Source organism: Falco cherrug, chromosome 7 (assembly GCF_023634085.1).
Source record: "Falco cherrug isolate bFalChe1 chromosome 7, bFalChe1.pri, whole genome shotgun sequence".
NCBI classification, from domain to species: Eukaryota; Metazoa; Chordata; class Aves; order Falconiformes; family Falconidae; genus Falco; species Falco cherrug.
In genome coordinates this window covers 27,379,571-27,393,891 of record NC_073703.1, presented here as the reverse complement: position 1 = coordinate 27,393,891, position 14,321 = coordinate 27,379,571, and the positions used below count along the sequence as shown (strand labels likewise).

Here is a 14,321-nt window from a genome sequence, read left to right as displayed (position 1 = left end):
CTGTGTGCAATTTTTTGCTGCTACAGGGATGCTTCTTGGTCACAATTTTCACGTGACGGTATTCAGTTGTTCTTGAAATGCTGTTCCGATATATCAAAGATTATTTGATTTGAAGGTGGCAGTTAAAGAAGAGGGCAGACTGTTTGGCATTAGATACTCTGAAATCCTGGACAGCTAGTAGTGTTTGAGAAAGACACTATCTTCTTTGGGGTGGGAGGCTTTTGCCTTCAAACTTGCTTAGTTAACTTCCTTGAAAAACTTCTGCAATTTTAAAATGCTCCAGTTAGTTATCTGTGAGCATTCAACAATTTCCCATAGGAAGTTTGTCAGAGAAATGGGAGGAATGAATCCATCTGATTCAAACTCAAAAATCCTTTGTTCATAGTAATTATTTATAGGCAGGGTATGTGAACTCAAGCAAAGTTGTAGCTGAAGGGTAATCCATAAAGCAAGCACAGTGTGAAATCTGTGCTAAATTTATGGAAATAATGTTGCCTTTTCTTTTTTTCATTATTAAAAAAAAATACTACTTAGGCTTAAAAAAGTTCTTGACATTTGAAACTTTTCTACTAAAGTTTTCCTGCCCTGATTGAGGGGTTTCTCTGTACAATTCAACTTCAAGACGCCCTTCAGGATTTACTGATCAGTCAGGGATATGTTCATACCTTTGTATTTTAGTTATTAGTATTTAGTTATTTTCTTAAGTAAAAGTCAGGTAATCATTGAGACATGAAGGTTGTCATAATTTGGAAATCGTTATATCAAATTGGCATTTCTTTTGCTGTATCTGTAAACATCTACCATGTACCGGTGTGTGAATGGAGAGCGGGGTTTCCAAAGGGATCGTATATGCCGGGGGGCTGTACCCCGGTACTGGCTGCAGTGGGACCTGTGGCCACCAGTCACACCGTTGCTTGGGGAAGTGGCTTCAAAGCACAGCGAATAAAACTATCTGGTTTTAAGGAGGTTATTAAGAATATTAGCTATTTAAATAAGAGTTATTAGTTATTTAAATAAGAATAATAGCTGTCACTTGTTAAATAAACATGTGAAGAATCCAATGAGAATTTACGGCTGTGCTTGAGACCTCTTGGACTTGTCAAAAATCTTATAAATCAAGGGGAGCAGTACATGTTTTCTGGGTTGTACATTCCCGATTTTGAAAGTAGGAGATAACTTTTACTAGTGAAACTTTAAACAAAAGTAAACATACAAAGCAATCTTTTCCTTGAAAGAACACAGTAGCTACCGCGTTGTCTGGAGCAGCATTTTATCTAAAACCTGAAACCTTTTTCTAAATTCTAGTCTTCCATGTCTTATGAGCTGTTATGGTTTTGTTCATGCCAAAGGAAAAATAAAGGTAATAACATCACTGGAGCATGGCAGCCTCCCTCTGAAGAGCAGCATTGCAAAGATCAGCCTGCTGGGTCATCCTAGTCGTGTGTCTGCTTTGTGATCTCACACACACACACAAATATTTATTTATTTATTTATTTATTAAAATGTGTTACTTGACTTGTCACTGCTGGTGTTCAGGCTGATCCTCCAGAGCCAGCTGATCCTCTGTTTAAAATTCTGTCAATGGATTTAATAAAAGTATACCAGTGTTTTTCCTAGCTCTCAGATATTTTAGTTTGCTTCACTGCATCTAGAATTTTTTTTTTTTTAATTTATGACAGCTTTTACCCTTTTAGATTAAAGTGGTGGAAACATGCCAGGCACTTGCTCTGGTCATAATATATTTTGCAATAGATTTTTTTTTTTTTTTTTTTTGGGCAAAGGATATTTAGGATATGCAGATGTGCTTATGTAGCTGTCCTTGTCCAAAAATGCACTCATGACAGGGCAGTCCGTGTTGAAGACTGTGCTTCTCTTCTGAGTCAGCAGTGGCTGTGTGGGCGTACAGGCCATATGCTCGATCAGAGTTGTTTTGAAATGAAACACTTTTAATAAAGAGCCTATGGTATATGATCTCTTCTGGTTTCAGGGAGGGGACTCTGGAATCAGCTTGCAGCAATTTTTCTGTTGCTAGAACCCGTGTGCTGTGAGCGCTGTGTCCCAGTAAAGCCAGCTTAGCTCCAGCTGGGGCTGTCTGATGGCTCTACAGGTGCTGCTATACAGAAAACTGCTCCTGCACATTCTCATGTGCTCTGTCCCTCTGTGGGATTGCTTTGCTGCTTCTTCAGAGCAGTCCCGGTGTTTGCTGAGCTGTCTTAACTGATGGATCATGTTCAGGCCACCGGGCCAGCCCTTCTCTGTTGGTCTTCAAGAAATATTTGTGCCTCGTGCAACAGATATAATAAAGAATGCAAACTGAAATGATGGTGTATGTAGGTAACGGTTGCAGAACCAGCTGGCGTGCTAGAAAACCCTCATGAAGGGCTTAGCAACTCTCCAGGCCAATGTCTTGTTTTTACAAGTTGTTTGACTACCTTCAGAGCTTTTTGAGTGTTCAGTTGTGTGTGATGTAACTGTGGCTGCTTCCTGTTTTTCAGGAGATGACTTTTCATTGATACAGCAAGAAATATATATGGTTAAAGAATGCAAACACTGCAACATAGTCGCCTATTTTGGGAGCTATCTCAGGTAAACCCCATTTTTGTACCTGCATTTCTGCTGGTTCTTTCCTAAAACGATGCTCAGTCTAGTTAAGTACTTACATCCTTTCTCAATGTTCTTCTTTAGGTTGAAGTCCCTTTGGTTCCCAGTTAGCTTTTTTCTTTTTTTTAAAAAAAGTGACTAATACTTTGTTTTCTCTGCTGGCCAAAAGACTGGAATATTTTTATCACTAGGAAGAGAAACTTTTCCCCTAGAGACTCTTGCAACATATCCAATCCTACTCACTTGCTGATCAGAATTTTAAAATTTTATCAGATGTAATATAAAACTATCTTGTTATTTATCTAGAGCATAATTGCTTTTAGATTTTTTTTATTTAATGGTAGTCATGTGTGCTGTGGAAGTATAGCCAGCAAGTTGTAGGAGCAAACACTAAATGGGCTGCTGGTAATAACATTTTTCATAGTTCTGGTGTAACAGATGCAATGTACTGAGAGGCAGAAACAAGGTGATGCCAGCTGGCTGCATCTTCAAGTGCACACGTTAAATGTTATACAGAAAGTTGGGGAATATTGTCCGTTTTTGTAGAACTTTGCCATTTATCAGTTGGTTCTGTGGGGATATATATCACTACTTCTCCTGCTTGGTCTTTTTCTACAAGGCTTCATCTTGAGATTTCTTGGAGATCTGCATTTTTTAAATAATCTATACAACCCAAATGGACTTTAGCTGGAACAAAATGGCTAAATTTCTAAATCCCCAGTGCCCCTTTTGGAGGCCATGAAGAGGTTTTTAGATATAATTAGGTAATTTCAATGTAAGATCAGAACTGTGGGTTTAGTGTGTTGTCTAGTGTAATCTTGCTGATAGCAGATGAACATCGGGTGTTTCTTCAGCATGTGCTCTGTTGCAGTTAGGAGGTCAGTTACAAGTAACGCCTTTTAGGTTTGATAATGTTTAAAGACTTCTCAGTGACTCTGGTGTAAAATTTTCATTTTGATAAGTGAGAAATTATATTGAGGTCATTAATAACGTGTAAAATGTATAACTGCTAGTTGTGTATCAGAATGTGTATTTTTAACAAAGAGTGATCAAGACCAATAGGAATTAAGTTAAATAATCATTATTAACTCTGTTCTGTATACAGATCAATCAGCTTCTGATGCCTGTGTTTTAACTTTCTTTTGATAGCCGTGAGAAGCTGTGGATATGCATGGAATACTGCGGTGGGGGATCCCTCCAAGATATATACCATGGTACTGTGAAACTTTCTTTTAACGTTTGTACCTTTTGGAAGCTTTCTGCAAAGAAGAAAAATAAATAATAAGCAAACTAATGGGGTTGGTACTGGCCATGCACTGCACATGTTTTTTTCTTAGGGCACAAACAGTGTTTTTTTAGTAACAGTTGACAAGTTTTGTTGAGAGCACATTTCAAATATGGTGACGGTCATTTTGGGCTAATACCCTGGCAGTCTAGTGCGGAACATGCTTTATTTTTGTAATCATCACACTGTTGTTCTCCACAGTGCTTAGAGGACTGACCCAAAGAGCTTGAGTTACTGCAGTGGAGAGCTCTTCAGTAACTGCAGTTGCTGTACACTGGGAGCTCACCTGCATCTTCGCTTCTCTCAGCCAGTGCCTCTCAACGGCATGTGCAGAAGCAGGTTATCTGCTTTCTGAAGGGGTGGAAAAAAGTTCACAACCAGAAATCACACTAATTGGATATTGAGACTATGCATGGTGTGAGGAGGCAGTTTTCACTGGGAAATACTCAAATTTGATATTTAAAGGGTAAAAATTACTTCTATTCCTGTTCCTGTGCAATAGCATACTGCTCTATTATTATTATTTTCCCCTCTGAAGTTTCACCTAGAGTTGTTGATTATGTTGAAGGATTTGTTGGAAAAGCAGTTCTGGGGACTTGCTCTGCCTTTAAATGGTAACGTGGAGTTTTTGAATACCAGAGCTCTTTCTGCTTTATTTTTCAGCCAGTTAGTACAAATAGCTTTAAAACAATTCCAAGTCCCATAAGCCCCTAGTATAGAACATTGCCATTTCTAATATCAAAAATTAGCAGAAGTCACTGTTGTTTTTTACCTTCCTCAGAATACAGCATATTACATTACTGCAAAGTCACTTGTAAGATGATAATTGGATTTCTGTGGAAACAGATTTTCTTCTCTCTGTGGGTATTGTCTTCTGTTACTGTGCTGTTGGTTTGTTTGGGGTTTTTTTACAGAAAGCCTTTCTGTAAAACAAGCAAACAAAACCTTCTTTTCAGCTCAATGTAAAATACAGTTGATGGAGATGCCGCTTTTTGGCTGCTTCACAGTGTTATTTATGTGTTGTGTTTTGTGGACTTACACTTTTTTAAATCTTTGTTTTCAGTAACAGGACCTCTCTCAGAGTTACAAATTGCATATGTGTGCAGAGAAACTTTACAGGTACTGTACTAGTTCAGGTATACGATAAAGTCTTTGCTCCATGTATAGAAAGTAGATACCAAAGATGATTTAAAAAAGCTCTACAGTACTATCACATTTGAAGCATTGGGAATCTAGCTAAAACCAATTAACCACAGTTAATCTTAGTTTCCATATTGTAAATAAAAATCAGCAAGAAATGCCAGTAATGTAGTTCAAATGTTAGCTTAAAATCATTGTCAGAACAGTGCTGCTTCTGTGCTGTCATTTACAAAGGAATGTACGCAAGAGTAGATGTCTCTGTGGATCCCGCTGCAAGACCAAAATACTGAACCTCAGTCCTGCTCCTTTTTCTTCAGTGAGCCTGTTGGTTTCAGGGAAGCAGTGGAAGAAAGATCTGTGCAGGTTGTGACCACAGTGTTGTCTGGGCTCTTTTCATCCATTGTTCTAACACAGTTCAGTGCAGCTGTTGTTTAGGATGAATTTTTTAATCTCTTTGCAGAAAACAGATAATACCTAGTAAGCAAGGGTAAGTAGCTAAGGAATGGAGAGAGAGGGGGGTGCGGTGGGTGGGAAAAGGCATATTTTAAACTGCCTGCTTGATCTGTGGCAGTAAATTATAATAGTTTGTAGAGGAAAAACACTGCAACCAGATGACTAAAATTCTCTTTGATTTTTTGATTGCTAATAACTGTAGAAATACAAGATAAGATGATGCAGGCAGCTTGTTTCTTAAAGGAACTTTTCTTTCCCTGCTCTGTGTATCCATGATTATGTGAGAGAATCGTGGGGATGAGCACCTTTCCCTGAAGCTGTGGCTGAACTGGTCACTGCCAGAAGCAGGGGTGTAAACCAGTGAACTAATCTGCTTGGCAGTTCTGTTCCTGATCTCTGCTGCAGAAACTTGTATTGCTGGAAGGACAGCTTAAAGGCTAAACACCTGCTTGTTGAAACCTTCAGGACTTCAAAAATATAGTTAATTTTAGTAAAGGGAAAAGGTGATGTATCTTGAGGTTTGTTTTGAAAATACTCGTAGATCTATGTAAAATGTTACACCATGATTGGTTTAAGTGAGTCTTCATGTGTGTTGGCTGGAGCTGGGAGAGATGAGGAACAGAATTCAGTGTACCTCTTCTCCGTGAATCTCAAATTTCTCCACTTTCAAATAAAATACATTGAGTAATTTAAATTTATGAAATGGAATTGGCTTTGTAGTGTAGTGTGTTAACAAAGAGAAAAATGACACGTTGTGTCTCTCTTATTTCCAGGGTCTTGCTTATTTGCATGTGAAGGGCAAAATGCATAGAGATATAAAGGTAACTTGGAACTCTGAGAAACTTATCTTAAACTTTCTAGTGCAGAAAATTATTCCTGAAGATTTTTAACTTTCTATTTATTGTGACTTAGGGTGCAAATATTCTACTGACAGACCATGGAGATGTCAAATTAGGTAAGTTGCCTGAATTTAATAATAAGACAATGAGCAAATGGGAACATTTTAATTTAATCAATCAAAAGGTACAGTACCAGCTGGGATACTTTGATTTAGCCAGTTGCCTTTTACTTTTATCATTTCATTAAGACAAAAAAAATAACCAGAACACCAAGACCGTGCCTCCCAAGAAGAATATTCAGCTTTTGTAAGGATTTTTTTTGTGTTGAACATTCATATGCACAGCAAAAGCTGAGCTACTACAAATGATAAAGCATAATACAGCACATCTGCTGTATTGTTGCGGTCAAGTTTATTAGATGCTGTTCTCAGTGGCATGAACCTTTTGGTGCTGCACTGTAGGATGTTCTTTTTCTTAATTTGGGGCAATAGTTGATGATCGAATGCATGTATCCTCGTGTACATATGAGATGAGAAGTTTAGCATTCTATCAAGAAGTTACAGATAATTTCTTTTTTCAACCACCAAACCTTGAAGCCTCCCAGGTTTCCATGGAATTTGCCAGGTTGGGGTTACCTGGGTATCAACATCTTTGTTCCTAGCCAGAATGGCAGTTCTCTCTCAGAGCCTCCAAGGATCCACTGTGTGAGACAGAGTCTACTGAGTCTGGCAGCCTGTGGAAAAGTGGCGTCTGACCCTGGCTGTGTTTCTAGCCCAGTGTGTGACGTTGGGTGAAGAAGAGGAAACTCTCCTCCTTTGCAAGTGTGCTGAGGTCTGCAGATGAAAATTCAGAGAGATTTGTATTACTGGCTTCCTCCAGTGACGTTTTGCATTTAGGCGGCACAAACAGGCTGAATCTCTTGTTATGTGAGTGTGCTGCCTTCGAGCCCCCTATCACACTGTCTGATGCCTCACTTCACAGAAGCCTGTGTGTAGTTAGGGCTCTGCAGGAAGTAGGGAGCAGACATCTGGGAGAAAGGTTGGGATGATGCTCATTGTCTTACTGTGTCCAGTGTTGGAATCAGGGCACTTGTGCATTAGCTGCATTGCTGCTCTTCAGAAAAGCTGTGTGGTTCAACATTTACCCTTCTGTGGTGAACCAAGAGTGCTGTGTAGGAAAGTATGGCTTTTTAAAGGAGAAGAAAAGAAGAAAGGGAAAAAAAAAAAGAAAAAAAAAAAAGAAAGAATAAAGCCTTGAAACTGATAGGAGATTCCACTAACTGCATTAAACTTGGGTTACACACTGATACCTTCCTTTTGCCTGCTAAGCTAGTTAGATTTGCCCACAATTATCCTCCAGCTATCATACTACAAATGCAATGAAAATAAAAAGGACTTAAATGATTTTTGGCTCTGCAAGACCACCTGATTATCTGAAGCTCTGAGAGCAGGGGATTATTGTCCCCATGACAGTTGCCAGAAATGAGAACAGATGGCTCCCCACAGTTCCTCCATAAGGAACACAGAAATAATACAGTTTCCAAAGCATGATGCTGTTTTTCCTCTTGAATATTAAATTAAATGTCCACTAAATTTTGTGAGGTTGCTTGGTTGCTGTATTGCAAGATGGAAAAAAAGTTGGGAGAGAAACAGGATCATGAAGAGCTGTATGTAGAAACTAAACTTTTCATTTTGAAGTCATGTCAGTGAAGACAGTAGCTGATCTCATTGTTAATCTTTGTTGATGCTTAATGAATTTTTAATTTGGATGAGATTTCCAAGTCTATGATAATTTTATTTTCCAGCTGACTTTGGTGTAGCAGCAAAAATAACAGCCACCATTGCGAAGAGGAAATCATTTATTGGTACCCCTTACTGGTAATAAACTACTTTGATTGCTATGATGGTATGCGAAGCTAAGTCTGTATTTATGCCAAGAATTCTAAAATACACATGCTGAAGTATACACACATTTTTTTAAACATACGTATAGCAATTGCATAGATGCTCGCTCTTCCAAGTAAAATGCTCAAAGGGTGAAAGTCTGGGAAGTACTGATGGTAGCTGATCTGTTGCTGCAACACAAGCTACCTCATGTTATTTGAGGCAGGATTACTTTTTTCTCACAAATTTATTAATGCAGAATGTTTTTCCCTTTTTCTGGATACCTAATGGTCACTCTAGTTTCTCAGTTACTTCTTACACTTCTAGTGAATAAAGTAAACAATGTCTTTTTTGCTTTCTGTGCAGAAAGAATTGTGAAGAAAAACAGATGTTAAACTATCTTTTAATCATCTCTACTGATTAATGTCTGTGCAAGACGACGTTTAATGTGCAAATATATAATTGTAAATCTTGAGTTGGATTATATGTGCGGTTTAACTGCTGTTGGTTTCTGGCGTTATTCTGATGCAGTTGAGATGCCTAGGGCGGTATTCTTGGTATAGGCCGAATGGATATGTACAGCTTAATCCAGACAGTGGCTTTTAATTGTTCACTGCCCTCTTTATCCTGTTGGAGGAGGAAGACTGAAGGCAGGAAGATTATCTGGTCATTAAAGCATTTCATCAGGCATCATGAGATTGGTTCTATTCCTAGTGCTGCTGTCCAGCCTATGACCTCGGGCAGAACATGTCACCTCTGCGTGGCCCGCTGGCTTTTGCTGGGTGAGGGGAGGGAGAGGTCAGGCTTTTCCCTGACTTACAGTCTTTGTGGGGGCTTCTGCTCTAGGGTTATGTGACATGCTCTGTGCCTCCCGCGTGTGGGTACTGTTCAGCATTGGCTGGTGCTGTCAGTGAACGGTGCCTTTGTTTTTAAAGGATGGCCCCAGAAGTTGCAGCAGTGGAAAAGAATGGTGGATATAACCAGCTCTGCGATATCTGGGCGGTCGGCATAACAGCGATCGAGCTTGCAGAACTTCAGCCACCCATGTTTGATCTTCACCCGATGAGGTCTGCTGGCTGGGGAGCTTGCTTATCTGCCAGACCCTCTTCAGTCCCAGAGGGACTGTTCCAATATAGTTTAACCTTCTCCCTAGCTCGGACATAGAAACTCATGCTAGGATTCCTTCAGCAAACATCTGCTTTCTGCATGAGCTGCAGCTAGTTTTAAGGCATCAGTCTGAAGCTAAAGACTAAAATTTATAATTGAAATTATAACCAAAATGTTTTAATTATTTATATAGAAAAAAAACTTTTCTAGTGTCATCAACGATCTGAATAAGAACAGGTACAGATTTACCATCACTAGATAGTAAATCACTGGAGAAGCTGTAGCCTAATGTTTAGCAGGATTATGCATGGTGATAGATTTTATTTAAAGATAAGAAAATCAACACCTTGACTATGTCTGCACTCTAACGCAGTATACATTATAATCCAGTGTAATCAGTATGATTCTTACTGTAAAGTACTAATCTAAAGTGTTTAGATATTGGAATGAAATTAAATTTTTTTTACCATATAATAAAATTATTCTTCCTTTACATTTAGGGCTTTGTTTTTAATGTCGAAAAGTAATTTCCAACCACCAAAGCTAAAGGAAAAAGCAAAATGGTAGGTTAAACTCTTTCCATTGTTCAATATTTTGTAGATAACATGAAAAAACTATTTGTTGTTGTTGTAGAAGTTGTGGCAGTGAAAAATAGTGTGTGCTAATTTTGAACTTAGCAACCTGAGAGGTGATTTCACTTACAGGAAGTTTCACTGAGAAACAGCTAGTTGGTTTTTCTAGGTGTCTGAAAGGAAACAAGGGGGTTAAGGTCCAGCAGCAGGCCAGCACTACCTGTGTAAATTGATCCTTGCCAGTGATCCAGAGGGATCACTTTGTATGTTCTAGGGAGAAAAACTATTTTCATCCTTTCCCCTTAATTCCTATTATAGGGTATTTGCTACTGTCAGTGGGACAAGTAATCAGTTAATCCTTCCATGATTGCTTTAACCTGTGATAGCTGCCTAGTGCCTGCAAGATTTTGTACCACATTTACTAACGTTTTATTTATGAGACTCAAACCGATACTGATATGCAGGATTTTTTGCTCATGATGCTGCTGTACAATCTTATTACCTCGAGGTGTTAGGGTGGGCAGATGCGTGCTAGAGGAGAGGGGAAAACACTTTTAAGTACCTGTTCCCTGTATTGAAACTGCTCAGCAAAACCACAGCCAGTGTGCTTCTCCAGTGCCGCTGCCTCAGATGCTAAAACTAGAAGAGGAGATGTATTTTGTAACTGGAGTTGAAAGCAAGCTGATATTGGGCTAATATTGTCCCCATAGAGGCATGCTAGCACAAATGCAATTGCAAGAAAAATGCAGGAGAAATTGTAGGTCCAGTCATAACATCAAGTCGTAATTTGGATCTAAAAGAGGTGAATGACAAAGCCACCTAAATTCTTCTGAAAATAGCAACCAAGCATTTTAAAGAGTAAGTTGAGTCTCTGTGTAGAACTTTGTGTTTTATTTCCCTACCTGTAGCCAAGGACAGTGAAACTTGCAGGTTTGCATAGATTTTGAGGGTTTACTGCATACAGAATTCCCAATTTGTATTTCTGATACCTAATTCCATAACAATTGAAACTGGAAAAGGTTAAAATAGCGCCATACATGTTTGGTTTATTTTCTGTACTAAAACGTTTTCCATGCAAGTTCCATGGATCAAAAGGGTTTTTTCCCTATTTTGTTAACTTGGAAATGTAGTTATTCAAACCTGAGATGAGGTACCTGGACGACATTCTAATTTAGCACAACCTTTTGTAATCTGTTTAGCAAGTGTGTTAAAATCAAAACTAACTTCTCAGAAAAATTAAACGTAAAACCTCATTTTTCTTTAAAGGTCGTCAACATTCCATAATTTTGTCAAAATAGCACTTACAAAAAATCCAAAGAAGAGACCGACAGCAGATAGACTCCTTTCGGTAAGTGACTTGAAACATTTAGAGACATCAGTAAGAGATCTCTTGCTTCAAAGTAAGCAACAGATCAATAGGAAACCAAACTGGAACAATTTTCTTGTTCTGTTCTTACAACACGGGTGGTGGAATCTGAATGAAGGAAAGAGACATTGGTCAGCTGCAGGAAGGAGCAAGGTTTTGTGCAGTATCAAGATATTTATACAATTTTTGGTAGCACCAGTTACATGCATTTGCTTCATGTTCTATCTTCAGCCTCGTCCTTTTTGTAAGCGGGTGTCTCGGCCTCTTAGATATAGCTGTGGAGACACTGACCCTTCCAGTCACCCAAACAGAAAATGGATGTCTTTTGCAGTTGCTCTTGTATCTACTTCTGCCTTCCTAAACTCAACTGGAATACTTGTGAAAAGTGAAGTTAAGGTGTAATTGTTTGTTTGACTTGAAGTTTTATTTCCAATTTACAAGTGGCAAAGTGTGGCGCTTCCATCCTTATGGAGGTGTTAGAAAGTCTAGCTGTTAAGGAGTCATTCAAGAAATATTCACACCCCCAGAAAGCAGGCAAAATTCAGTAATGTTCTATATTGTATGTTTATTAATGAAGTTACATATCAGTTGCCTATTATAACTTGTTCTTTTCTGCGGTTCTAGCATAGCTTTGTAGGGCAGCCTGGTCTTTCAAGATCTTTAGCAGTTGAGCTGTTGGACAAAGTCAATAATCCTGACAACCATGCACACTACAGTGACGTTGATGATGATGATTTTGAGGTGAGAACATCTTTCATATTCTGCCTTTAAGTAAAACTACGGTTTAAATGCCCTGCTTTGCTTTGGGAACATAAGGTTGCAGCTTGACGGGGGCACTGCTCCAACATCTTTAGAGTTACCATGCAGGAAAAGCTGGGAAATACTACTGCAGCACTTGTCATGCTTACACCGTGGGTGGATAGAAGGATCCTGTGCATGGCTAGGACAAAGGCAGTGCGTGTTACAGTGTGTGACTGCAACAGCTATTCTTCCTCCTTGTGGGTTTGATTGGTGATTGAAATCCAACAGAAAGCTGCGTGACTTATCTCAGCTTTTCTGTCTATAACCCCTGCAGCCTCACTCTGTTGTCCGCCATACAATTCGTTCAATGAACAGGAACATCAGAACAGAAAGAACAGCCTCGGAGACCAACTGTAAGTTCCTGATGTGGCTTGCCATTTGTCATGTTCATTTGCTTCTGTCAGCGTCATTCTCTTGTTGTGCGCTCTGAAAAGTCTCTTCTGCTGTTGGCACATTTGGGGAACGAAGCCAGAAGAAACAGCATACACACATGAATCTTCAGTAAAATTTTTCCAAAATCAAAAGTTGTGTCTTTTTCTGCTGTTTCATTCTGTTTCATTGCTGCATTGTAATGTTCATGTTGAAACCTTGCATGACCAGCATAGCCTTTCAGCTCTGTGATTTCTATCAGGCCATGCAGCCTTACTAAAACAGCAAAGACACTAATAACTTGCAAACATGAAAAAATGAGAGCAAGTTTATAATTAGGAGGGCATCTTTTCACATGAGTATATTGGGTGTCGTGATGAGAAAATACAGGAAAAAATGCAGCATTTTGTGTTTGCACCTTGTTTCAAGTTTGTAAGTGAAACCTTTTCTTGACCGTGGTGGAACACCTGTGATTGCAATAGCTGTCCTGACCGGAGTGCATGTTAACATAATGCATTTTCTTTTAATACAAACTTTTATTTTAAAAATGATACTAACACACTACTTAGTGGGATCTAAGTTGAAATTTTGAGGGTAGAAACGAGCCTTCTTCAGGTTTGGACAGATGTCTTTTGTAGTGCCAATGCTGTCTGCTCCTCTGCATCATGTACTTTGCACTTTAGGAAGCTTGCTGTTAAAAGGCCTCTTTTCTTCTCTTTCACATATATTAAAAGTAATGTGTGGTTATGCAGTTACATTTTAGAGTACTTTCACGTAATGACTCGGTATTTACTTTGGTCTGTTTCTTTCTTGTGGGTTTCATATTTGTGTTTAGACAGTAAGGCTGATATTTAAGCGATGGTCATATTTTATAAGCAAGTTGTGTTGTGTACATAATACTTAGATCTGTTACAACATGTGTTTCACTGCAGTAAGCATTGAAAGATTATTTAACATATTACAACATAATGTTGTGTGTATTAAATTCGAAAACGTAATGTTTTGTAGTTGATAAGCTGCAGTTTGAGCCCCCTCTACGGAAGGAAACAGAAGCTCGGGATGAAATGGTAAAGACAAGTTTGGGTTTTCCTTCATTTATTAAAATTACAGTGTCTTCGTTGTTTTGTGGTTCAACTCTTAAGTAATATGTCTCTGAAGTATAAAGTCATGAGAAGACCACTCTTGGTCCCCAGACAATTGCCGCATTTTTAAGAAAATTAATTGCCCTCCATGCTTTGTGCAGGGAGTCATACTCAGATGAAAAACATGATATGCCAATTAATTTGATAATGTGAAGAGGCCATTCTGCATTTGAGTCCCTGATCTTCCCATCATCAGGGTTTATTTGCTGCTTGTTTCTTGGAAGGCTGCCAGCTTGCATGCAGCTGGTTTTGCCCTGTGTGAGCTGCTGCTGTTTGTTCCAGCCCTCAGCAGTTTACTGCAGATCAGCTAATTAATGTTCTTTGGGATTAGTATGTGCCTATGTACACAAGGGCTCCATTTTTTAATAAGTGTTGTGAATAGCAACAGCTGCCCTTAACTGGGATTTGGAGACATTAGTGCTCAGCACTCCAAAAAAAATCCCATTGCGGTTTTTTGCAGCTGTACTCCAGTTGACCAGGTAGGTACAAGTTCATCTTCTGAACGTGACTGACAAGATCTGTACATGTTGTTACTGGTGGGGTCCCCTCAGTGCCATGTCTAGTGACAGGAATATTCCCAGCCTCTGCTGGTGGCATGTCATAAGAGTTTGGAGGTGGCTGCAGTACATTCTCTTGCTGGAAAGGGTGTCTTGGAAGTGCCCTTAGTGGAAAATCCTTACTGAGCTTTTGCCATAAATGTTAGCTTTTGTGATACTTACTGCCACTTGATATTGGTGTTATATTGGTGCTGCTTTTAAATCCG

General features: G+C 39.0%; 1 protein-coding gene across 3 annotated transcripts in view; it reads left to right on the top strand.

The window, feature by feature from the left end:
* Nucleotides 1–14,321, top strand: part of MAP4K5 (mitogen-activated protein kinase kinase kinase kinase 5) — a 72,561-nt gene that overhangs the window by 34,308 nt on the left and 23,932 nt on the right. For all 3 annotated transcript variants that reach the window (XM_055716114.1, XM_055716113.1, XM_055716115.1), the window contains 12 exons: nucleotides 2,496–2,586; nucleotides 3,751–3,815; nucleotides 4,950–5,005; nucleotides 6,253–6,300; nucleotides 6,392–6,434; nucleotides 8,123–8,195; nucleotides 9,137–9,268; nucleotides 9,809–9,871; nucleotides 11,147–11,228; nucleotides 11,871–11,987; nucleotides 12,322–12,400; nucleotides 13,425–13,483. In XM_055716114.1, the coding sequence (XP_055572089.1) occupies nucleotides 2,496–2,586; nucleotides 3,751–3,815; nucleotides 4,950–5,005; nucleotides 6,253–6,300; nucleotides 6,392–6,434; nucleotides 8,123–8,195; nucleotides 9,137–9,268; nucleotides 9,809–9,871; nucleotides 11,147–11,228; nucleotides 11,871–11,987; nucleotides 12,322–12,400; nucleotides 13,425–13,483 (908 nt within the window). The remainder of the gene's footprint in view (nucleotides 1–2,495; nucleotides 2,587–3,750; nucleotides 3,816–4,949; nucleotides 5,006–6,252; nucleotides 6,301–6,391; nucleotides 6,435–8,122; nucleotides 8,196–9,136; nucleotides 9,269–9,808; nucleotides 9,872–11,146; nucleotides 11,229–11,870; nucleotides 11,988–12,321; nucleotides 12,401–13,424; nucleotides 13,484–14,321) is intronic.